This window comes from Nesoenas mayeri (genome assembly GCF_963082525.1).
Source record: "Nesoenas mayeri genome assembly, chromosome: 1".
NCBI lineage: Eukaryota > Metazoa > Chordata > Aves > Columbiformes > Columbidae > Nesoenas > Nesoenas mayeri.
Genome location: NC_137541.1, coordinates 198,480,611 through 198,505,537, shown reverse-complemented (window position 1 = coordinate 198,505,537; position 24,927 = coordinate 198,480,611). Strand labels below are relative to the sequence as shown.

At 41.5% G+C, this 24,927-nt stretch overlaps 1 protein-coding gene across 2 annotated transcripts; it reads left to right on the top strand.

The window, feature by feature from the left end:
• The first annotated feature begins 6,174 nt into the window (after window positions 1-6,174).
• BIRC2 (baculoviral IAP repeat containing 2) lies at window positions 6,175-16,524 on the top strand. 2 transcript variants are annotated; one of them, XM_080348630.1, is made up of 9 exons: window positions 6,175-6,311; window positions 7,843-9,941; window positions 10,050-10,149; window positions 11,364-11,442; window positions 12,033-12,081; window positions 13,101-13,343; window positions 14,527-14,781; window positions 14,929-14,970; window positions 15,785-16,524. In XM_080348630.1, the coding sequence occupies exons 2-9, from the start codon at window positions 9,068-9,070 to the stop codon at window positions 15,976-15,978; spliced, it is 1,836 nt and encodes a 611-aa protein (XP_080204756.1). In that variant the 5' UTR covers window positions 6,175-6,311; window positions 7,843-9,067; the 3' UTR covers window positions 15,979-16,524. The 2 variants fall into 2 exon arrangements, with proteins under 2 accessions (XP_080204756.1, XP_080204757.1); XM_080348631.1 differs by having other exon boundaries at window positions 6,268-6,406.
• Window positions 16,525-24,927: the final 8,403 nt, after the last annotated feature.

Genomic DNA, 24,927 nt, shown 5'->3' with positions numbered 1-24,927 from the left:
TCCAAGTCTGAAGTAAAGGTCCCTCTGAATGAGTGTGCCAAGAAAGAAGTAATTTTCCTTCCTACTCCACTAAAAAAAAAGGAGTATCCAGTATGACATCTAGTGTGTGTTTCTTAGCCTGATTTTGGCATCTCTTTTATGCAATCATTTTTTTTTATAAGAAAGTATCGGTCTGTCCACTCTATCCCAATAACTTTTCAATTGTTTTACTGATTTAACAGCAAATTTGTCAAAATTTGACAGTAAACTCCAGCCACTGGAAACCCAGTCTTCTAACCTTTTCACTTAATAGCAATTCATATTCACTCAGCACTTCTTGTCTCTTCCTCCAGTATCTCTCCTTCCACTCCTTCATTACCTGTATCCAATGGGTATGGGTGAGTGGGTTAATATTCAATTTGTAGCTGCTAGCCAAAAAATACTAGCTTAACTCCTTATCAAAGGCTCATCACCCTTCTTCCTGTTCTCACCATGTTTTTTCTTCTAATATTCTCTTATGAAAATATTCCAAATTTAATATATAGTCTAAAGGAAACTTTTTTTTTCAGTAGTGCACATTAGATTACTTCTCATTTCTTTACTCCTGTAAGTGCTAAAAAGACAAAGGATTTTCAGTACAACTGCAACTCTTCTTATTTCTCAAAATATTCTTAAGAAACACAGTATTGCACAGCAGAACACTAAAGGAAAAGCCCAGCTTCTCTCAGGCTGCAGTTTTACTACCATTTGGCAGCGGGATTAACCTCAGCAGCCCCCGCTCCTGTCACTGAATCCTGTGTCTGCTACAAATGTTTGTGCCATCATTGTTGAAGCAGAGTTGATTTATGGCTTTTTCAGTTTTGCTGTAAACCACAGATAGGTTCCCCATGAGCTGCACTGGGAACTCGGGCACAGAGCTCAGATTACGGTTTTGCTTCTGCAATTAGGGCCTTGTTTTGCATTTGGCAACATAAGACTTACTCTCCTTTTCGCACGCTGGTTTTGAAACTTAGTGAATTCCCATGTGCTTACGTGCCGTTTGAAACTGTGTTGTAGGTACTTTGGGCAACTTCACCTCATATCTAAAACCTATGAATGGGCGATTTAATTTCTGAAGTAGTTAGCATTTTAAATGAAACGCTTAATCACGGCAATGACCAGTTCCTCGGTAAAGTGCGATAACAGCCACATGTAGCGTAATCCACAAACAGCTTCCTGATAGTAGTCTTAGTAGTAAACCTCCAGTATAATTAATTCTCAGGAAACCAAACAGTGTCACATCTGATTCTCTTTCAATGGAACAAGTACTGACATAGAAGATCCCTCAAGAATGGGTGTAGCAACAGCTAGTTCTACTCACACTAAACACCTCAGGAAGGATCTAAAATTTGCAGAGCGATGATGGGGAATAAATGAGCGAAAGAAGATCTAGAGAAATTTTCCTACTATGACAGCAGGAAGTAACTTGGAGTCAAAGCAGACAACCTGATACTTAGAAAGACAACTCCTTTGGAATAACCAGGAATGTGGAGCTTTCAATGTACAGAATTTGATGCAGCTGAATAGCAACCTTTTGATTTCCTTGATATGTAGGTGGTCCTCTTCAAACCTAAATATGGCTTATTTTAGTCCAATCATCTCTGCTTTGGCACTCTTCACATTCCTATCTCCTGCTGATATGTTTATTATACCATCAGGAGAACAAAACTGTCTTCCTAGAAGCAGATAGTAAAAAATAGAAAAGTGAGCAAATTCTCAAATCTAAAAATGGAATTGCACTCAACATTTACCAAGATCTTCCTGCAACTCATTCCAACTCTTTTTTATTCTCCAAGTAAATAACAATGAGTTTCTGATTGACTTGAAAACCTCAACTTACTTAGTGTGGTTTTGATATGTTCTTGAAACTATTTATGGCTATGGGAGAATTTATCTGAGCACTAAATGTGAGAAAAGAAAACCCGCAAGTGATCTAGGTAAACTTTAACATTTGTACTTGTGATCCCTTGTGTAGGAGGGTGTGGAAAACAAAACTCTGTCAGGGTGCACAGGGAATGGAAACTTTCCAGATTGTGAAGGTACTGACCTTCAGTAAAGGAGCAAAGGAGCAGCAAGATGTATGCTCTGGGTTTGGTGTTTTTTTTTTCTTTTTCCCTATTTATTTTACTATTTTCTGGTTTTTCTTGAACATTTTGGGTTATTACAACGAGTCATAGATGCCTTTTATGTCTAGATGTGATAGTTATCCCTTGTGCTAGAGGTAGGTGCCCTGTTGCTGTGTTTAGTCAAAACAAAGTGGGCAGTTTGCATCCACCTAGATTATCAAAACATAGTTTGCCTGATCTCAAGTTTACAAGATGTCAGAACTACTCTTCTCTTGGGACTTGACTTCATTTATAAATTAAATAGATGGTAAAAATTTGTCTACAGTTCATATTTTCTGTCTCGAGCCGGCTTTTCCTACGTTTTCCTTAGTATATATATTTTTTTTTTCCCCTATTTCTCTCATTATTATCCTCCTCTTATGTCCTGAAGGAGTCAATGAGCCATATTTTCCAAATAGAATTTGGTCAGTGTTTTTTTGTGGAATGCTAATTGCCATTTTAGATCAGTTTAACAGACAAAACCTACCTCTTTACTGCTGGAAAAGGGGTTGATGCTCGCAATGAAGCTAATGCTCCTAAGTTCCAAACAAGCAGATCGTGTTCCATGGAGGCATTTGATACCTTTGGGAAGCTGAAAAATGTGGGCACTAGCCAGTGATAACCATTTTTATTTTTGAATACAGGTTTTATAGGTGGGTTTAGATTTGTAGGAGAGAGGATACAGGATTTTCCTTCCATCTCTCACTTCACTAGCCAAGTTGCGTCGCTCCCTGATGAAGCTTTGTGAGGCCTTGCAGAAATGCCTTGTTTCTCACTCCCAAAAGCAGCTTGGAACTAAGACAGGTTCTATTATTTCTATATATCAACAGCCAGACAGGCTATAGATTCAGCTGAAGTAACACATTTCATGTTCTAGGGAATACTTTTTCTTCACCTAACCTAATCTTTGTCCCTGAAATACAACTACAAGTTATGTTCTTGGCTAGGATTAAAGACAGAGCAGTACTACTGAAACTGCAGAATAGGTTGTCTCTGTACTGATAGTACAGAGTACTGATGTGATGAATTTGGTACTTTGAGCTGGTTTTATCTCAAAAAAACATCTAAGATAAAAGTTATGGTTAATATTTGTGCATCTCAGGTTGTTAAAGTTGTGTGCATGTAATTAGTGAGGTTGAAATAAAAAGTGAGATATTCTGACAGTCACTTATGGTGGTGAGTAACTAGGTAACAGTATATTTATGTCAGAGAAGTGCAGTAGCAATGGAAAGGCAAGTAACAGTGCTTTGTCTCTACCCCTACGCTTCATGAATGTTTAGGGGTGTGTTACAGAGGCACTATTAAAGCCAGATGTTTTAATTCTGTGGAAGACAGTAACTGAGAGAAGGCATCAGAGAAGGATGACAGCATGGGGAGACTGACATTCACCAGGCCTCTGGGAGAAGACTTCTGGGCACGCAGTCACATCAGGTACATCCAGGGCTGTGGGTGTTGGTGTTAATAATGCCCTCACACTGCAGGGTCACTCCACCTCCAGAAATCTGCTCTATTGCTTTTGCTGTTTCAGTCAACACTGCCATTAGGTTTATTTTTGTAAGCACTGGTAATGTGGCAGCCACACTTTTATGAGCACTTTGACCCCCATGATTAGATGGGACTCCTTAAGAAAGCAGTTTCCCTGGGTTGAGGACAGCTTTATCTGAATGCAGCCTCTTCCCCCCTCTCCAGAGCCAGGGTCTGCAAACTAGAGTGCCTTGTTTCAGTTTATCGGTCCTACTGTTTTTTAGGTCAAGACTGTGATCCTGGAAGCTTGCTGCAGCAGGTCAAAGGACTGGAATAAGGATCAGTCCCACCGTGATGTGACACAGCCTGAGAACTAAAGCCAAAACCTGTATTTAGCTAGGGTAGGACTTAAGCACCACTGCTGTCCTCTCTGGTGAGTTACTTTGGTCCCAGGCAGAAGCCAGGCTCAGGATGCCGATGATAATGCCTGATTCCTCAGGAATTTCCATCCTAAGGAGAAACCTTTAGTTATGTTCTTACTTCATGTCCTCTGGGGAAATTACTATCCACCATTGCATCTAAGTAGGTGGGGAAAGTTCCCTCTTATCTTTCTCTGAAAAACAACGGAATTGCTGGGAATGGAGAATGGGAGGAGCTGTCACTATACTTGTAGAGGCAAAGCAAGCAGAAACAGCCTGGCAGCTCAGGGCCGCTACACCTCTTTTTCTGCTATTACAAATATTTTAGCCTGCTTTTTGTTCCTTCCCCTCCCTTCCTCCTCATTGCGACATGAGCTCTTGTCAAGCAGAAAGGGAGAGCCTGAAACTGCTGCCTTGAGGCCTGGGAGGGGAGGAAAGAGCAGTTTATACAGCCAGATTGGGATGAGAAGGGTACAGAGGGGCAAAGGGCAGATCCATGGCTGGGGGTGGAATGGCACAAGGGAGGGAGCCATGCGGGCTGTGGAGAGTTAAGGAGGAACACTGGATTAATTAGTGCTGGGAGAACACATGGTAAAAAGTCAATAATCTGTTACAATAGATTCAATGAAACTTCAATCTGGGGAGCCCTGCTTGAAGTTTGCAAACTGGGAGCATCCCCACCTTGCTCTGTGAAAAGTAAATCTTTGAGCAGTTGCAATTAAAGCAACACAAATGTACACAGACAGAGCTCAGTTCCTTATGTGACATTAAACAGTTCCCTGTATTGAATAAAACCCTAAACGCCACATCCCATTACTCTTCTGATAAGGTATTTGGAGACCCAACTCAATTTTTGAACTTGTAGCCTTGTCTTCTTCATGTCAGCAGCTTCCATAGATGAGACATCAGTGACATGATAACCATTTTACACTTTTAAAAGAAGTTTTTAACCTTTTTTTTGTGCAACTGCTGAAACAGCAAACATTTCTGTATCTATGATTATGCCAAGTTAAATATTGTTACAGTAGTAGCTATAGTATACTAGCTGTCACAGCAGCTAGATGCTTGAGATTTGTCAGATAGTAGTGTTATATATGATAAATTTCATCCCATATGACAGGAAATTGGAAACAGTTTTAGAAAAGAATGAGTCTATTGCAAATTCATCTTACTGGAACTCTGTCACAGAAAATTACCCGCTAGTGTCATAATGCTCTGTTCAGTTACACTTCCTTTATTTTTACTCTTCAGTTCTCAGTTGTGCACACACTCCACCACCATTCCGTCATCACAAAACGGGGCTTTTTTGTAAATCTTGTATCTGCTGTTTCCTTATAGAAAATGCCAGACCATGACTGGGAGATTTTGAGCTCGGGTCACTGCTCTGGTACCTGCTGTGGAAGTTTTTTCAGGTTTCTGTATGCAGACATCCTGTCCTAAGCCCCTCCGGTGGAAATTTATATTCTATTTTACCTCCCTCCTGTTCTTCCCCTGTGACTTTAATGACTTAAGTGTTTCACCAGTTATGTTTCCCCTCTTGCAGCGTGCAGAGCTGCCTATATTAGGAGATGTGGCCAAGCAACCCTGTTTTACCCTGGTGTCGAGGAGAAAAGGTAGAACCGCGGGGTGTGCAGCAAGTGCCCTGCTGGCCGCCCCTCAGCCCAGCCGTGCAGGAGCGGCTGCGGCCCATGGCGGGACCGGCGCCGCCGAGCTCGCACAGCCGGAGAAGGGCCGTGCTGCGGCTCCTGCCAGCGCCGGGTCCCGCAGGCCCCTCCGGCCCTTCCCCGTCCCGCCGGCGCGGAGCAGGGGCTGGAAATCCCCGCCGGGCCGTTCCCCAGAGACGCGCGCTCATCTGGCGGGTTTCCCCGGCCGGCAGGAAAGTACCGAACGTCCCCGCTGCCGCCGGGGCCGCGGCCGCGCTCACCCCGCAGCGCAGCTGCTGCAACGAGCGAGGGGGCGGCCAGGCCGCACGAGGGAGCCGCGGGGGCCGAGGGGCACAGGCAGCCCCCGGGAACGCTCCTCCTGCCGCACGAAGGCGCTCACTCAGCAGGGGCCGGGACGGGACGGCCGGCAGCGCCCCCCCCGCCGCGGGACAGGCGCAGCGCGGCAGCCCCGCCCGCACCGCCAGGCCGCACATGCGCCCGGGGCGCCGGGGCTTTCCCGGTGCGGCGCCTCCCCTCGGAGTTTCCAGGGCAGGCGCCGTACCAGCCAGAAGCACCTTCCCCCGCCGCCCCCCTGCCAAACACCGTATATAGGCGGGGGTGCGCACCAGGCCCGCCCGCTGTGGGGGGCCCGACCGGAGGCCGTGAGTACGGGGGTGCGGCGGGGGCCGGGCCGCGGCCTGCTGGGGCCCTGTCGGGAGGAGCTCCTGCGGGAGCCGCGTCGAGTGTCGGCGCACGGGTGAGGGGCCGGCGGGCGGGGATGCGCCGTGCCAGGCGGTGGCTGCACCTGTCACCGGCCTCGCGTCGCCGGGCAGCGGCAGGGGACACCCGGGGGGCTGAGAGGCCTGCCCCGCCCCGCCCCGGGCCTTGCCCTCCGCGCTGCAGGGGAGCGGGGCGGCCCTGCTGGGTCACGGAGCAGGGCCGGCAGCCCGCGGTGCTGTGCGGTGGAGTGAGGCCCCGCCGAGCCGGGCGGGGAGCGGGGGGAGCGCGGGGCTGTCGCCGGGGGTGTGGGACCCGCGCATTTCGGTGCTCGAGGTCTGTAAACTTAGCGACGGGTGCTCAGAGAGTAAACTTGTTTTGCTTGGGTTGTGACACGAGAGCTTTGAGTTTGCTCTACTTTCAGTATCACTATCCTGGACTTAATGTCGCTGCAGGATAATGGAAGAAAAACCCATGAGATTCAGAACAGTTGGGTGATTGGAAATCAAGGATACCCAGGGCTGTAGTGGAGGATAATATTAGAAGAAGAGTGGCAGAAAATGACCAGAGGATCTGAGGTTTAACTGATCCTAAATGTTTTAAGGTTATCAGGATCGCAGTTTGCTCTTATATTTCTAGCATTTGCTCTGACTTTCTCCAGTATGTCAACTGGCTTAACTTCTCAGACTGGCATGGTGCATGTGTGTTGATAGCTTAGTCCCACCGTCCGTGCTAAAGGAGTGGGTTGGTGTAAGGTGTTTGTAACTCATGTCTGCAGTGATTAAGAAGCTAGCAGTAGTAATAGTGTGACCAGATCAAGAGCAAATCTTCTAAGAGCTGTTGAGTAGGAAATGCTCTGCTGTTTTCCAGTAGCTGATTTTTCTAATGCTGTGTCAACACGACAAGGATATCTGTTTTGAGTCTCTCCTAGAGGGACTTTTGAGGAACTGATACTGTAAAATAGAACGCTATATATGTAAGTGTGAATAAATATAAGTTTATATATTTAAAAACATTTGAACTTTGTCTTTTCCCTTACCTGGAATTTATGATGAAGTTCAGTTTTGCTGGTATCCTGTACTTCAAATATTTAAGTCAGTGTGACAAAACAGGATCTTCGTTGTTTGAAAACCTGCAGGCTTAAATCAATTTAAATGGATGTAACTTCTTTAGTACAAGATCTTACCTTTAGTTATACAGCTTGTGGTCAAGCAGCCTGATTGATCCATCTGCCAAAAAAAGTTCTGCTTGTAGATTAAACAGTTTTGCGTATGTGTCAGTAACAGGGAAATTACGTGTGTGAAATCCAGTCCATGTGACAGTATGTAAAGTTGACTCCCAGAACTTTCTAGCTAACATTACAAAAAGCTTACATTGAGATTTTAGTGTTTCAGTTTGTGCAGTTTCTGTTCTTATAGCTGTAACACACACCTCATTTTGTATATTTTGAAACATTCCTGTCTTTCTTCCTTACAGGTTTTGTTCTGCTCAAAATAATTAAATGATTGAAACTATAGATTCTTACAATTTCTTCTTGCGAACAGTCAGTATCAACATGGAGGCGTAGGCACCTTAAAAGGGACTTCAGTCTGAACTCTGGGAGGTAGTTCTGTGCACGAATAAAGAAACTAAGGCTTCAAATTTTCTCTTTTTTTTTTAAATCTAAGAATTTTGTTTGCTTCTGTATGCCATAAACATGGCATACAGAAAAAACTTAATTCAACAGTATAAAACATTAGAATGTCCCAACAAAAGGAAATTAGTTTATGTTAAATTTAATATCTCTATACTTGTAACTAAGGCACCAGGTTAAAATTGAAATGCTCTGTTCAGTCTGTGCTGACAATGTTATAGACAGAAAAGCCTGGGGCTATTCCAGTCTTGTTAATTAAGACAGTTCCTCCTTGTCAGAGGCAGTGTATTTGTTTATAGGTCAATACTCAATATATGTGGAGTTGAGTGGACACTAACTTCTTTAGTCTTTACAATTATTACAACAATATGTAGAAGTTGAGGGTGTTTTTGGAAGTCTAGTGGTAGCAAGTATATCAGATCAGTTCAGTAATGTTAGTTCAGAGGCTCTTTTTTTAAAACGCCCTTTAAGCTTGATAAATCATTATTTTCAGCCTCCTACTGAGGTTTGCAAACTAAAATCTTTACATGTGTATGAGCTGCATATTTGTCAGCTGTCTAGGGTGAAATAGTTCTTAAATCACTTAACATATATTCTGGTTAAAAATGATGTGGTTTTAGTTGCCCCCCATTTTAGTTTCTTTATTGACAAAGGATTTTGATAAGCCCATTTGAGATTTTTCCCCTCTGGATCTCACCTCCACTAGCCTGCCAAATTGATGCTGCTCTCCCAGATGTACAGTACAAGGAAAAGCATGAAGCATGTGATGCCAATATGATTCAAGGGAAAGTCCTTTTTTACATGCTTCCTTCAATTGTAAAACTGGGATGGGGCAGCTTTTGTCCTGAAAGCAGTTGCATAAACTTAAGTACAAGAACTTCTCAAATGTTTAAAGGCTGTTGATCCTGAGGCTGATTCTATTCACATATGAGTTCAAAGTTGCACATTAAAGTATTTCATTTTCAGGTTCTTACTTTTGTACAGGCAGGGGTTATTCCAAATTCCCTTTAATGCACACAACTACCTCCCAGAGGAAGACTTGTCCCATTCATCCAAAAGTAGTCCATTATGAACATAATGGAGAACAGCCCTTTCTTGGCTAGCATCATGAAGCAGAGTGCTTTCTGTGGTGAGCTGAAGTATGATTTATCCTGTGAACTCTACAGAATGTCGACATTTTCTACTTTCCCTGTTAACGTGCCAGTGTCAGAACGGAGTCTTGCCCGGGCTGGGTTTTATTACACTGGTGTGCAAGATAAAGTGAAGTGCTTCAGTTGTGGCTTAACATTGGACACCTGGCAACCAGGAGATAATGCTATGGAAAAACATAAACAGCTGTATCCTAGCTGCAGTTTTGTTCAAAACATGCTTTCAGTTAACAACCTTGGACTGTCCTCTCATTCGGCCTTTTCACCTCTGGTTGCAAACAGCCTCTCACCATCTCTGCATTCCGTAACACTTCCTCCAAGTTTAGATCAAGTTGGTTATTTCAGTGGCTCGTATTCCAGTTTTCCTCAAGACCCAGTAACTACTAGGGCAGCTGAAGACCTTTCGTTCTTGAGACCTAAACTTCACAATCCTTCTATGAGTACAGAAGATGCTAGACTACGCACTTTTCACTCGTGGCCACTGACGTTTCTGTCACCCACTGATCTGGCAAAGGCTGGACTTTATTACTTGGGGACAGCAGACAAAGTTGCTTGTTTCACCTGTGGTGGTCGGCTAAGTAACTGGGAGCCAAAAGACAATGCTGTGTCAGAGCATCGGAGACACTTCCCTAACTGCCCTTTTGTGGAAAACCTTACCCGTGACCAACCATGTTTCAATGTCTCAAATGTGAGCATGCAAACCCATGAAGCACGTGTTAAAACATTCATAAATTGGCCAACTAGAATTCCAGTTCAGCCTGAACAGCTTGCAGATGCTGGCTTTTACTATGTAGGTAAGAAAAACAGACATCTCCAGTTTTATTCATAGTGCTATGTCAGCATTTCCTTCAAAGTAAATTGTGCGAGTATTTGCTAAATATTTTGCCTTGTTTTTTTTAAAGGACGCAATGATGATGTCAAGTGTTTTTGCTGTGATGGTGGTTTGAGGTGCTGGGAATCTGGAGATGATCCATGGATTGAGCATGCAAAGTGGTTTCCAAGGTAGCTTGCAAATCTTTATCATAATTTGTATACATCCTTAAATACTTCTCATTTTGACAGATATATATATTGCACTTAATGGTTTTGTTTAACTTCACCATATGATGTACAAACTCAGTCTTTCATTTAGATGTATTTCATGTACCTCTATTTAAAAGCTCTGAAGAGCTAAGGTGGCTTCAATTAAAATATTCCTTCATTAAGCATGATATTTAATGCCTTCTGTCTCATACTCGAAAGCTGTGTGCATCCCCGAATTGCTATTAGCGAGTGAGGCTGCATTGTTAATGAGTATACTTCCCTGAGAGAAGCAGTCAGAAAGCAGACTGAGGAGAGAAAAATCTGCTGAGAAATGAAGTAGAAGGAATATCTGGCTGCCTTGGTCTAGTTCTGTGCCCACACTGAATGCTCTTGAACCAGTTTTTCAGCAGGTGTGGTTTAGTTTCTTAGGTGTGGAAAGGCTTGTGAAGAGGGTTTCAGCGATTGTTTTAACATGTCTCTTGGAAAAATGACAGAAGTAACTTCTTTAAATGTCCCCCCCATAATTAAATGGCAATTGCATACCTCATTGCTATCTGTGTTTGTGGAAATCTCCATCAATGACAGAATTCACTTAGTTTCAGGAAAGCTAATAGTAATTCTTCACATCATAGATCTCCAGCTAGTCTTTCATGGGCAATATATTAGGTACTGTTGGACTACATGAGGTGTGTAGAGTTAAATGATACCTTTTTTCCCTTTGGTGTTATGCTTTCCAGAAAATGTACTTAAGAGAGAAAACTCTGCATTAATGAAGCGATCTGGCTTTGATAGTGGTGTTAAATTTTGTTAACTTATTTTGAATGATTTGAGTAGAAGATGAGAATGGTGAGATGCAAGATGGAAACAGTTTATCACTGCAGTTTGTAGTGATGCTGAGAGGGTATCATTTCTCATGACATGCCATTTTCATTAGAAGTGCTAGTAGAATTTACAGCTGCTGCATTTATATGTGTAAGCCTCCTGACTGCTGAACATCATGGTAAAGCTTTATCAAAGTGTCTAGGCCCCTGGGCTACATCAAACTTCCATTTAAGAGAACCTTCCCTTCTGAAGAAAGAGAAACATGTATTTAAGTTATGGTGTGTTACTGTAAACTGTTTCATTCTTCTGTATTTTTTTTAATTTGACAAATAGAAGGTATGACTTAGTATACACTTTTGTCAATATTTCAGGTGTGAGTATCTGCTTCGTGTAAAAGGAGGAGAGTTTGTAAGTCAGATTCAGGCCAGGTTCCCCCATCTTCTTGAACAGGTAAACTTTACTCTTCTATAACTTTGTTTTTCCCTTGTTGCAGAGTGCTATGTTCTTTTTGGGAGTTCAGTCCATCCTTCTGCCTCATTTCTGCATGTATTTCTGCTGGGTTTCTAACACAGTAAATGCTCTTCATGAGCATAGAAATGAAACCAGTGCTGAACCATGGCTAATGGACTTGGACTAGTAGAGTTTAACATATACCAGTTACTTATGGAAAGTGTTATGGGGCAGTAAAATAAGCTCCTTCATGTCAGGAGAGGGAAATTCTGATTATGTATATTTCAGTGAATAATGTAGATCAGTAATTATTATTTCAGAAATGAGTCATGGACAGCCTGAATTTTTTCTGTCCATAACTTTTCTGGCAAGAGTAAGCCAAATTTTTCTCCATGGAAGTGGTCAGCACTAACTGTTTATTGGTTACAGAGTTGCACAAATTTGCAGACATGTAACTGCATGTAAAATATGTAATGGGTGCCATTCAGATAAAGAGCTTAGCATGGTTGGTGCGGGAAGAGTGTGTTAGAGAGGCATGCAGGGGGAAGTGCAATACTTTGAAACTAATGTAGTTCTCTTTTGTTCCACAGCTCTTGTCAACCTCTGATATGCCTGTTGATGAAAATATGGATCCCCCAAGTATGTATATTAAAGCATGTTCTTAAACTTGTATTTTGCAAACTTAATGATTTGCTATCCAAAGCTAATTTGTTTAATAAGTCTTAGATCTTTCTTGGAAACAATAGTATTTTAAGGATTTTCTAACTAATGATAGAAGTTAGGTAGTTTTGGCGTTATATGGACAAACTTCGAGGAAGCACCTTTAAGAGTTCTGCTCTTTCATTTTCCCAGTTTCCATATTAGCAGATCATATGAAGATTTTTGGTTTTGAATATTTGGCATCGGCCGCATTTGTGGTTTCTAGTTTTGTGGTTGGGTTAAACAAAACAAGTTGATTTGGCATTTGTTAAATTGACCTATGGTATTGAACTTGGCAGAACAGTTGCTAGAGGGTGTCATGACTACGCAGTGATGCAACTCCACTTTTAGGCACATAGCTAGGTGAATGCTCTGAGTTGAGCAGTGCTGCTCAGGGAGAGGGTAGGATGAGCTGATGAAGTGAAGTTTTTCTGAGCTCAGAAAGACGCTTGGGGTGAGTGGGTTACGCTGTCATGGTCCCTGCTGGCTGAGGACAGTGAGTCAGAATCCTGCGTGTCTGGTGTTTAGTAAGTTGAATGGAAAATACTGATCAAGAGCTGGAACAGAGCAATTGTTTGTACTAGAAACTGTGAATTTTGATCTTCTTCCCTCCCCAAGACATTTTTCAAGGCTGAAGTTAGAAATGACTAAGTGTAAAAAAAAAAAGCTGCTAAGACATGATGGAATTCTCTGTGGTTTCTCTAGTTTGTTCTAGATTTTAGTGAAGGCCTGACATGGACCGAAGTTTTTAATGGATTCATTCCAATTGAATCTAAGTAACTGGCTTCTGTTTTTAAAACTAACTACTTTTTTGAAAAGGTCTATTTAACCATTGAAACTTTTTAATGCTAGGTATTCATGTATATATATGCATGTGTAGGTAATGTTGATGTGCCCAACTTCTGAGTTGTATAGGTATTTGACTTATGTTATACATGGTGATTTTCCTCTTTGATTAGTTATCCGTTTTGAGCCTGGAGAGAGTCATTCAGAAGATGCAATCATGATGAACACGCCTGTGGTTAAAGCTGCCTTGGAGATGGGATTCAGTAGAAGGTTAATAAAGCAAACAGTGCAAAGTAAAATCTTGGCCACTGGAGAAAACTACAAGACTGTTAATGATCTTGTGGCTGATCTGCTCACTGCTGAAGATGAGAAGAGGGAAGAAGAGAAAGAGAGACAATTTGAAGAAGTGGCATCAGGTATGCATAAGGCGTGAATAAAAGCAGTTTTATAATTGCTTTTATACACTTAGTGATTTAGTTTAATTGCTATGACGTTCAGCTTCTTTAAAAGCATTGTCAGGATATCTCTATAGAAGTAGCAATCTGGAAATTGTTTAGTTCCCTTTCACAAACAGGTTCATATAGGTGTCAAGGGTTCGGAATCACCTGATTCTCCCCACAGGAACAAAGCCATATTTTTAAAATTTGTGTGCCTTCATATTTTGCTGTTAACAAAATAGACTGAACAAAAATACTTTATTTGGCACACTCTGTTTTTTTTTCCATATTTGCCTGCTCTTTTAGCTACTTGAATCAGTGAGCCACCCTATCCACTTCCCAGAAGAGGCCATAAACTTTTACAAATTTAGATTCTGTAAGATGGCCAAAGATCTGCTTTTCTGTGTCTGACTCAACCATGTAGGTCAGCTATTTAACAGTGTTTATTTGATGTGTCTTTAACATTTCCTATTGTTTTAATACTGGGTAAAATTTGAAGCCTAAAACAATCCTATTTTTGAGTCTGTGAAGCAGTAATGAAACTTCTCAATTATAAATTGAATTAAGACTGCTTCTTCCCTACTTGTATGTTCTGTCAAAACATGGATTCAGCCATTAAATTGTAATGCAAATGACTTTTTGTTGTTGTTTGTGATAGACTATTTAAAAAAAAAATCTCCCAAGTCTGGTTGTGCTCTACTTCTGTTTTTCTTGCACATATTGTAATTCTGTTGGACACTTCTTAGAAAACCTTGATTCTGTCCACATTTCAGACATGATTTTGACCCTCGCTGACTAAAGTTAACCTGCTGGTTGTCAGCATTGGTGTTGTACAGAGTCTTTGTTTTTTCTTTGCAGCTCTGCAGAGAACTTAAGCCTTGCTAGTGTAAAGTTAGACAAGATCCCCTCAGAATATTTAACCTAGAGATGGGAGCAGGAGTTTTCATTGGTGAAAAGGCTTCAGCGCAGAAGCTGTTTATATTCTGGTTTTCTTGAATCTGTTCTTTATGTGCATACCACTAAAACTTACTGAGGTCTTTATTAATGCTGCGTAGTAAGTGAATGTTTCGAGTAGAGTTTAAAGAATGAATCAATTATTTTTAAGCACAAAAACTTGGAGTAGTGTATTCCTAACAAACATCTAATCCTCTTTGCATTCCAGATGATTTGTCCTTAATCCGAAAGAATCGAATGGCTTTATTCCAACGTTTAACATGTGTACTTCCAATCCTGGGGAGTTTACTATCTGCTAAAGTGATAACAGAACTGGAGCATGATGTTATTAAGCAGAAGACTCAGACACCATTGCAAGCAAGGGAGCTGATAGATACAGTTTTAGTGAAGGGAAATGAAGCAGCCAGCATATTCAGAAACTGTCTACGAGATTGTGACCCTGTCCTGTACAAAGACTTATTTGGTATGTCTTTTTTTTTTTTTTTCTTAAAGGCTGTAAATTTTTAGAAGTTTAACCAGTGCTGTCATAGGAACCTAAAGATTAAAAAAACTCAGATGCCATTTGAATATAGATCAGTCAAATGACTAGGATTTTTTTCTCTTATTTTAGTGGAGAAGAACATGAAGTATGTTCCCACAGAAGATGTTTCAGGTAACATAAACTCTGCCTTCTTACTTTAAAGGGTATTGTGGGACTAAAGGCTAACATCATAAAAAAGAAAATTACTTTGGTTAAGAAATAGGTTTTATGCTTTACTCTCTCCCTAATTCTGCTTTGGTGCATGTGCAGACTTGCGAGCAAGTCTATCAGCTGTAAACTATATCCTGACATGTGCTTCACCATATGAGGCAGAGCTTTCTGGAGCCTGACAGTTCAAGCACACGCTGGATTTGATCTGGTCACAAGCTCTCACTCAGGCATTTGCTGAAGACTGGACAGTAAATAGTAGTTTAGCATTCCACAGCATCATCTCTTCTTTTTCAGAGTGGCTTATAAGTGTCCTAAGGTCTAGCTTGACCTCATCAACAGCTGGGTAGATAAAAACTTGTCAGACATGAGATTGAGTTTGCGCTGGTTCTCAGTTCTGTAGTTTAATATGTTAATAGACTGCAGAGAAGTATACAAGCCTGACTATAGCTTATTTCCAGCAGTCAGGCTGTGCTCTCTGCTTCCAATATCCAAGCAAGAAAAGTGCAGTATTTGCTAAAATGTAAACATTGGTTTGTCTTGAGGAACTGCAGTTGGCCTCCAGTCTCTGAGCTGTTTGTCATCTCACAGAAGTGGAAAGTACAGACTAGTGCCTTGCATGCCACTTTCTGAGCTCTGGAAAATGTACTTATTTTCTCACTGCCATCTATAATTAGTGAATATAGATAGGGAAATACAGGGTGAAATGGAACATGGCTGTTTTCTAATCAGAATGCATGCATTCAGGCATCTTTAAAAGTTAAATGTTGTTTTCCAGGTTTACCTATGGAAGAACAATTAAGAAGACTGCAAGAGGAAAGAACATGTAAAGTCTGCATGGACAAAGAAGTTTCTATTGTTTTTATTCCATGTGGTCACTTAGTGGTATGCAAAGAATGTGCACCCTCCCTCAGAAAGTGCCCGATTTGCAGGGGGACAATAAAGGGCACAGTTCGTACATTTCTTTCGTAAAGAGGGAAACTTGCAAAATGTCTTTGTTTCTGTCATCATCTGACTGCTGAGGCTTAAGCCGGCAGTGTCTTAAGAATGGAAAATTGTGATGCAGAAGATGATTAATCCACTATCTAACGCTATATGTTAGATTTTCCTTGCCAAAGACTATTTCTGTTAATAAAACTAACTCAATACTATGTTGAGGTTTTTGTAGTTTTCTAAGTAAGGAAAGCAGTTTTACTAGTATGCCCTTGTGTCACTTTGAATAAAAAACTTTCTGGTTGAGTTCCTAAAATGGAGCTCGGCATAACTCTTATCATGAGTTTCCTCTGTGTTGCAGTGAGGAAGTACATTGAGATTGCTGTTTATTTATATTTAATATTAATTACCTTCAGCTACTATTTTGGTTTTGTTTTGGCTTTTTTGTGGAATTGAGAAAAGGCCAACTGTTGCAGAAACAGGAGGACTTTTTTAAAGTTTTGTTTGTGTCTAGATACTTGTGTAGTGTGTATTAATAATAGTCTATATGAAGACTGAATTAAAATATTTCTGTTTCTCAAGTGAGTGCTTGTTTACTCTGTTGCCATTGTTGCCTTTTCTCTGCAGACTGCAGTGACTGGAATTCTGTCTTCTGACAAAAGTTCCAGGTTGGTTGGTTGCCTATAAAAGTACAATAAAACTTAATTCTGTGTCTCTCTCATTCATTGTTTTGAACAGGGAAGTGAGCTTCTGTGCTGGTTCATGATTGCCTCTGGTAAAGTAGGGAACATTAACATTATTTTTAAAACAAACCTCCAAAAAACCTCTAACAGCATCTGATGCTTCCTTCTGTTTTTATTTTCTCAAAGGATAGAAATCCTGGCCAGGAATGGTCCTCATGACCTTAGATGGGGCAGAGGGAAGCCATACAGCAATTTTTGTCCCTTTTATGCTAGGGTTTAAAATGTAAAAGCTACTTTTCTCTTTGGGACTTGTAGTGATTGTGCAATTGAATAGTAGGATCTTGCAGCTCCCTCTTGAGTCTTGTTTTGTAAACAGGTAGTCTGGAGACTCCTGTTTCCTTACTGGTTGACTCTCAGTTTATTCCTTTCAGCTTTGGATCCCTTGCATAGTAGATACCTCTCAGTCTTAAGACCTGCCAACAAAAAGATGGTTTTGTGGTGAGAATACCATTTCTTGAAGTTTTAGGTTGCAAATATTTGCAAGTTGTGTGGATTTAACTGACTTTCATCACTTTACATGTGACTGTAGCTATACTACATGAGTTATCTCTTCTAAAAAGAGAGCACCCTATGTGTATTGGAGTGGTGAAGTGTATACATGAAAAAGAATAGCTTGTGACTAACCCTGTATAATGGTTGCCCAGTGTTTAGAGCAAAGCTTGTATTAAGTGGGGGAAATGTTTGTCCCTAGCAAGTAAATAGTCAGTCATACTTACAGGTGCTGTATGTTCCCTGTAAGTCTGTGAAGAAGGCTCTGGGTCTCCTGCTACAATCACCTGCCATCTTGGGAAATCTGTCCACTGAGTTTGGAATTTAGACAGTGTAGAATGAACAGCATGTTTTACTTCCAGCAGAATTGCGGTTGCAACATTGGATCAAAGTTTTGACTAGCTAAAAAGGGCCAAAACATGTACTTTTATTTGTTATTTGTGTGATTGAGGCTGATTTGTTTGCAGATTCAGGATGTTTCCAGTAGTAGTACCGATGGCTAAATTCAGTGAGCACAATTGTGCAAAAGAAGGTACATTCTAGTTACCATCTGTTTCTCTTTGCCCTGTATCTCTGTGCAGCACCTCCTGGGCTGGAATCCCTTTTGAAATAACTCTGGATATACTAATTTTGCTGAAGTCTTGCTTTGCTGTCTGGGGGGGTGGTGAGGGGATCAAGGGAGGGGTGTCAGAATCTGGATTGGTTTGTCGGTAAACATTGATTGTGTGAATTCAGCAACACTGATGTTTGGTTTCATCCATGCTTTCATAATACTTGCAACACTGTTCAGTCCTGGCACCATAATTGCATTAATGCTTTGGTATACATTCCTTGCAGTACATAGGATTCTTTAACTATAGATTGGCTTGCTGTAATTTTTTTAAATGTAGACTTTTGTCCACCTTTATTACATGTACATCTCTTCCCTTTAATATTGATGTTTAAAATGTAAATGTTTCACACATACCATGTAGTTTTAACAGCTTTGATTAACATACTTCTGCTTTTATGGTTTTGAAAGGTTTTGAAAGGCTCTTTTTTGTAACAACTCAAGAAGTTGTCAAAGATTATGAAAGCTTCTTAAGGAACAAAGTGCATGACTTGAAATTTGATGTTCAGACCCAGAAACTAGCAGTATTAGAACCAAATGCCTTTTCTACAGATGAAGATCAATCTAAAGGGAAAGCTGGAGAGGTCAAGCTCACCCGAAGAGAGTGGCAGGGTACTGTGTAAGCCCTATTTCAGAACAGGGAAGAGGAGAGGGAAAACACAGTAGTGGGCAGGCTTTTTAAGTAATTATGTCTTTTTCTTTAGAACCATAGGGGGTTAGGGGTTTTTGAACATGGCAGTTAGATCGGATGACAGGTTATACAGGGCTTCAGTGTCATTTGTGATGCCTGGGGGTATCTTGGGACCTGCAACACACCTGTCCACCCTGGTTGGTGTTTTGAATGTCCTGGGCAACTTCAGACAACACTGGCTGCCTCCAGCTGGGCAACGCAACTCAGCTGCTTTCTGATCTTTCAGAGTCCCCTCCAATCCCTAACATTCTGTGATTCTGTGAAATACAAGAACTTGGTCTAGAAGCTACTGGATAAAATCTCTGACCTAGTTCTGGCAGGAAGTCTTGTCTCAGTTATGGCTTTCCACTATGCCCCACTATAGTGGTTGTGGTTGCCCTGATCTATAATGCTGCACATGTGAGCAGTTACGCTCTCCTCAGTGCTAGTCCAAGAAAGCTGTAATATAATAAAACTAGTTCTCTGCAGCACATGGCAAACAGAACCCTTGCAAAATGTTAAACCATGGACAACATTGCCTGCGAAGCGTTATACTTGGAGATCAAGTGACTTCTGTTACTTGTGAACCAGCTGACTGTGTTCACACTTTGTTCGGTGTCCACTTCCTTCTTTGAATGCATTTTCCAGAGCTTTGACTGGGTTAAACAGCACAAACAGCCTCCCCGCCCCCAGCTTCCTGCGCAGCGCTGCTGATGCAGCAGCTCAGGTTCTCAGACGTCAGCGCTGCCCGGCTGCAGCTCGGCCAGACCCGGCACAGTGGGCGTGCGCGGCCTCGGGGTGTAGATCATGGGAACTTCGGTATCATTGCAGTTCGGTGTCAGCCTTGCTGTAAGATGACAACAGGAGGCAATGCTCCCAGCTTCTATAAATGAGCAATTTCTCCACTTGAAGGAAGTTTAGCCCATCTGCAAAGGATCTAACCTGGAGCAGTTGCAGTTTCTGATACTAGTTTGAGATACTGAAAGATACTGATGGCTTCCCAAGTAGCAGCTGTATGTTTACTGCAGCAAGTGCCATTAAGCTTTATTGTAATTATTTAGCGGTTTCCTGCATGTTTGGTTTTTTTTTAATGTGTGTTCCTTTTTTAACTGAATGCATCTCTTTCTCTTCTGTTTGCTTTTGAGCACTGACCAAGAACCCCAGTGCTCTTCAAACTGAAGACAGCGTGCAGTCTTGGCATCCACAAATGATCACACTGCCACCAGTCATTGTAACAGAGCAGTGTTCTGTGAGTGGCCACTTATGGAATATCTAAGAACTCCATTAGCATGATATACAAGAAAAATCTTTATGTTACAGGTTTTCGTGACTGAGAGTTAGTGATTGTTCAGTAACACCATAGTGCCACCCTGTCAGAACTTGGTTCTTCACTGTAATCCTCACAAGACACCAGAAGAAGAGAAGCAAATGAAATTGTAAACAGCGAATTCATCTGCCTTTAATTCTGGGCTGTGGCAACTGTCGTGTAGTGAGGCTGGGGTATGTGGGTTTGTGTTTAATGTTGCAGGTGGACTGAATTTGCAAATTTCAGCTTTCTTGCTGCTAGTTATTCCTAAGGTGACCCAACCTCAGGTATGTGAGGCCAGGCAGGAGGTGAATTCTGAACACAAAAAGGTATTCTCTGTTCTATTGAACTACTTAACATGCAACTGTTTGCTCTGGAGGTTACGAGTGCAGGGAGTAAACTAAACTTAAATACTAAATCACCAGTCCTTTGTTTCTTTTATTTTAATTGAGAGAGGGTTCACAAGGATTACTGATGCCCCAGCCCAGCTTTCTCACTGATGGCTGCTTGCAGGGGCCCCTCTAAGCCTCAGAGTTTGGGGTATCACATACACTCTGTGTAAGGAAGGGGAGAACTCCAGGCAGCGGATCCTGCTGTGCTATTTTCAAAAAACAAACAGGTGAGGGGTTTTTTTTCCCTCTTTGAAGAGATCAAAATATGCTGGAACACAGCAGGAAATTGTTTGCACAATGAGCAATGTCCTAGCAGTTGCCTTCACGTTAGTGTTGGCCTGCTGAAACCTTTTAGGGAAAAGCTGGAGAACTTGCCAAAGGTTTCTAAGCTCACGTGTTAGAGGGTTTAGACTTGGTCAGAACAAAAACATCTTTTGTTTTGATCTGTATAGCTTGACTTACTGATGCCCTATTATTTTGGTAACTAGAGAAATGAAATATTCAGTACTTGGGGATTATAGGATACTGAGTTGTGACTTGCCCAATGGAGAGCTTCAAGTGTAAGGGAAGAATAAAGTCTGTGAAAAGATTGTCTTAAATGCAACAATCCAAAGAAGAGAGCACCCCATCTGCACAGACACTCATTGCTTTTCTTTATGAACCCTGTCAAGAGAACAGTTACACGTTTTTTTCTTCCAGCACTTTAAAGCACCCATCACCTCAGTGCTGGCCAGGTTTAACAACCATGGTTTCCAAACGGCTTTAAACTTTTGGAGAAGGTCAGAACAAACAACAGACAAAATTTTCATTTTTTTCAGAGTGAAAATGTATCTCCTTGTGGTATTCTAAAAGGACACTTAAGAGTCTCCAGAATTTGGAGTCCCTTTTATTCTTTCAGTTTTCAGAGTTTCTAAACTGGAGATTGTGAAGTATAGGGGTGAAAAAATTAATCATTCACCCTGGCTTCAAAGTAGTGTGTTTATAGTGAAGCCAACACGAAATCCTCATTCAAGCCAAAGCTTAGACACTGGAGGATCAACACCGGGAACTGGCAGTCTCTGTGTCTGTGTTGTGTGCGAGAGCTGTCAAATGCAGATTCCTACATTCATTTAACTTTCCTGTCGGTCATGCACCCATCAGGATTCCTTCAGCGTTGTCTAGAGAACGTGTTTACATTCTGCACAGGTCTGTTCTCATTATATCTGCTTCCGTATCACAGCTAAATTCTTAACCCCTTGAGTTATTCAGGCAATTTTCAGTCTCTGATGCCATTCCACTTTGCTTTTGGCAATATTGTCTTTTTTTTTTTTATGGAACAGCAGCACTTCTGGACTGCTTTGAAGCCTTTGATGCACGGCCCCATCAAACCAATTAAACTGGAAGGGCTGTACTTCTATACTAGAATACAGGCTAAATGGCAGTTGCGTACAAGTCGTATGAGGAGCAGCTGAGGGAACTGGGGCTGTTCAGCCTGGAGAAAAGGAGGCTGAGGGGAGACCTTATTGCTGTCTACAACTACCTGAAAGGAGGTTGTAGCATGGAGGGGGTTGGTGTCTTCTCCCAAGTAACAAGTGATAGGATGAGAGAAAATGGCCTCAGGTTGTGCCAGAGGAGGTTTAGATTGGATATTAGGAAACATTTCTTCACAGAAGAGGTTGTCAGGCATTGGAACAGGCTGCCCAGGGAAGTGGTGGAGTCACCATCCCTGGGGGTGTTTAAAAGATGCATAGACAAGGATCTTCGGGATGTGGTTTAGCACTAGATGTAGGTTATGGTCAGACTTGATGACCTTGAGGGTCTCTTCCAACCAAAATGATCCTATGATTCTATAAAAAGGAAAGGCCTTTGAGGCAGGAGGAAGGTGGAGTGCTGCAGTCCTGATGTGTGGTCTTATGTTTGATCTTGATGTGTTTGAAGGGCAAAAGTAACATTAATGGTATCTGACCTAAGTTACTGCTGTGCCGTAGCCATTGGGTGACGTCCCAGGCCTGCAGTACTAATGAAATAAATTTTAATATGAAGCACAAACCCATTGATATTGTGGATTAATATTAAGTATAGGGGTTGTGTGAAAGAGCTGTAATCACTCAAATGCTGATGATGGGCTTAAAACATGATGCTATAAATGCAGTTCTGTGATGTGTCACCAGAGGGGTTCCTAAGCAAGACAAAACTATGGACTGCATTGCTCAGCCAACAGTAATAGTAGGAAAATATATGCAGTCCTGTTGAGTGGGTGAGCTATAAACAGTTGAATCATCTTTATAATGTTAATAAATTCAGTCAAGGAACAGCTAAATGACTGTCGCATAAGCATACCTATAGAAGGGAAGGAGATATTTATGCTAAAAATTTATTGCATAAAATGAATATAAACATATCATAAAATTATGACTGAATTTAGAATAACTAGTCACCAAATAAGTGAGTGGGAAGAGACATTTATAAGGAAAGGATTATATTTAGGAAGCATTTCTTTACAGAGAGGGTGGTCAAATGCTGCAACAGGCTGCTTAGCGAGGTGGTCAGTGCCACAAGCCTGTTAACAAGCCCTTGGACAATGCCTGTCAGTCAGGCAGTTGGACTAGATGAGCATTGTAGGTCCTTTCCAACTTTTCTATTCTACATTCTATTCCCCAGAATTCAGTCTACGAGACAAAAGACCTGTTTCTGTCTTTTGCTCCTACTTCAGCTTTATACCTCATATTGGTATAAAATTGGGTAGATTCCTGTGGCAAACTCTCAAATACTCTTTCCTTACAGAAACTAGAAGTGCCAGTTGTTAGTTAACATAATTTTTGAACGCTAAATTACTATTTCAGTTATTAATGTAGCCAACTCCTCTTCATGTGCAGAACATAGCTAAATTCAGGTTCACTGCTTGTTCCAATACTGTACAGTGACCTCCAGGAATGAAGCCTAAATATGTATTTAGTAGTGGTACGATACACTGAAAAGCTGTCATGTTCATCCCTCTTCATATACGTGTAACTTAAAGCTGGGATTTTCACTTACTGTTGGAAAGCAAATGTAAAGGCAAAGGTACAATTTATCAATTACACTTCACTTTTTCTAGTATCCAAACACCTGAAAGGAGGTCAGGTTTGCACTGACATCTCTGAAAACTTAAGCACATAATGTTGCTTTATGGTAGTAACGACATTAGAAAATACATTACAACTGATTACAAATGCACTAGGTCTGGTATTCTAGCATTGAAAAGTAGATATAGTGAACACTTTTTATTCAATGGTTATGAACGTGTGAAAGGGTTGAGGGAATTACGAAACCTAATAAAATAAAAATCCATCTGAAATTGATATAGTAACTCCAAAGATTGAATTTTATTTATTCATCTGTACAACAGAGGTGAGACAATCCCAATAATTGAGTTGCACTTAACTGTCTTAGAAATTAAGGAAGTAAGGAATTAACAAAGTAAGGAATTGCAATTCTATGCAAGTATTGTTTCCAAAGTCTTCAAGTCAAAACCAGAAGTTTTCTACAAAACAATGCATTTAAGAAAAATCACAAAAGTTACTTCAAATCACTCCTCCCCCCTGCACCTCAGTCTTAGCAAAACCAAACCAGCCCTGCTACCCCATTTCAGGTGCATGGCTGGTGCTATTAAAGACTGTGCATTTGCCATGGTTTGCTGGAGTCGGCTGTGCCTCAGACACAACAGTTTTACTGCTCCATGTGAAAAAGGAAAAAACATCCACGTGGGCATTTTGACATTGCATGGCAGAACAAACTATTGCTCAACAAAACAATTAACCCATGCCAGAGCTGCAGTCATTACCCCGATGCATTGTTCCCCAGCCCTGACAGACTTGCCCTACATGTAGTTCCCATTGTGACCTTCCTCAGCTGTCTCCACCTCCTGTCTGTGCCCTGAGTGACAGAATCATGCCAGCAGCAGCCAAGATGGTCAAGTCCCACCACCTCGACCCTCTTCACCATGGAGAGGTCTACAAGTGGAGCGTGAGCAGGACTGAACGACTGTTCAGTGACGTAAGAAGATATGGGCCTGTATTTCTTGACCTTGATCCTTGCTATAGTTTTCCCTGCACCAGTGTAAATCAGGAGCCCATCTACAGAAGTCAGCAGGTTTACCTCAATGTAAACGCAAAAGTGATATGGGAGCAGCATCAACCATCTTGCACAGGACTCCCAGTGTATTTGGGCTTTAATCATGAACTTGTTTTTGTTGGATGGGACCTTAAAGTTCCAACCCCCCTGCCATGGGCAGGGACACCTTCCACTAGACCAGGCTGCCCAAAGCCCTGTCCAGCCTGACCTTGAACACTTCAGGGATGGGGCATCCACAACTTCTCTGGGCAGCCTGTTCCAGTGTTTTACCACCCTCATGGGGAAGAATTTCTTCCTTATATCTAATCTCAATCTACCCTCTTTCAGTTTAATCAAAAGGCCTTCTGAGAGATGCCCTTTTGCCTCCAGTGGGCTTTTGACCAGACCTCTGTATACATGTCCAGCAGTACCAATTCTGAAAATAGCTGCAAAAATGCAGATTATGTTCTTCTAAAATGCTGTCTTGTAAATTTTCCACTTCTCTACGTAACTTTCAATGTTTATTAAATGCTGCTAAAACATTGCATACCGCTTCATAGTAATAAAAACTAAGAATGAAGTGATCGCTACATTCAACTTTAAAAGCCATTTTTTAGAAGCAATGTTCCTATCTTATCACATTTATGATGACACATTCAATTCACATGCTTCATAAGGACATGCTAGAAAAAAGCAACTATGGATCG

Excerpts from the sequence above, each read along its gene's own strand:
- BIRC2 (XM_080348630.1), top strand. The coding sequence starts at position 9,068 with ATGAACATAATGGAGAACAGCCCTTTCTTGGCTAGCATCATGAAGCAG. Across the intron at positions 10,150-11,363 it reads CATGCAAAGTGGTTTCCAAG|GTGTGAGTATCTGCTTCGTG; the intron begins GTAGCTTGCAAA and ends TCAATATTTCAG. Across the intron at positions 14,971-15,784 it reads TCCCACAGAAGATGTTTCAG|GTTTACCTATGGAAGAACAA; the intron begins GTAACATAAACT and ends GTTGTTTTCCAG.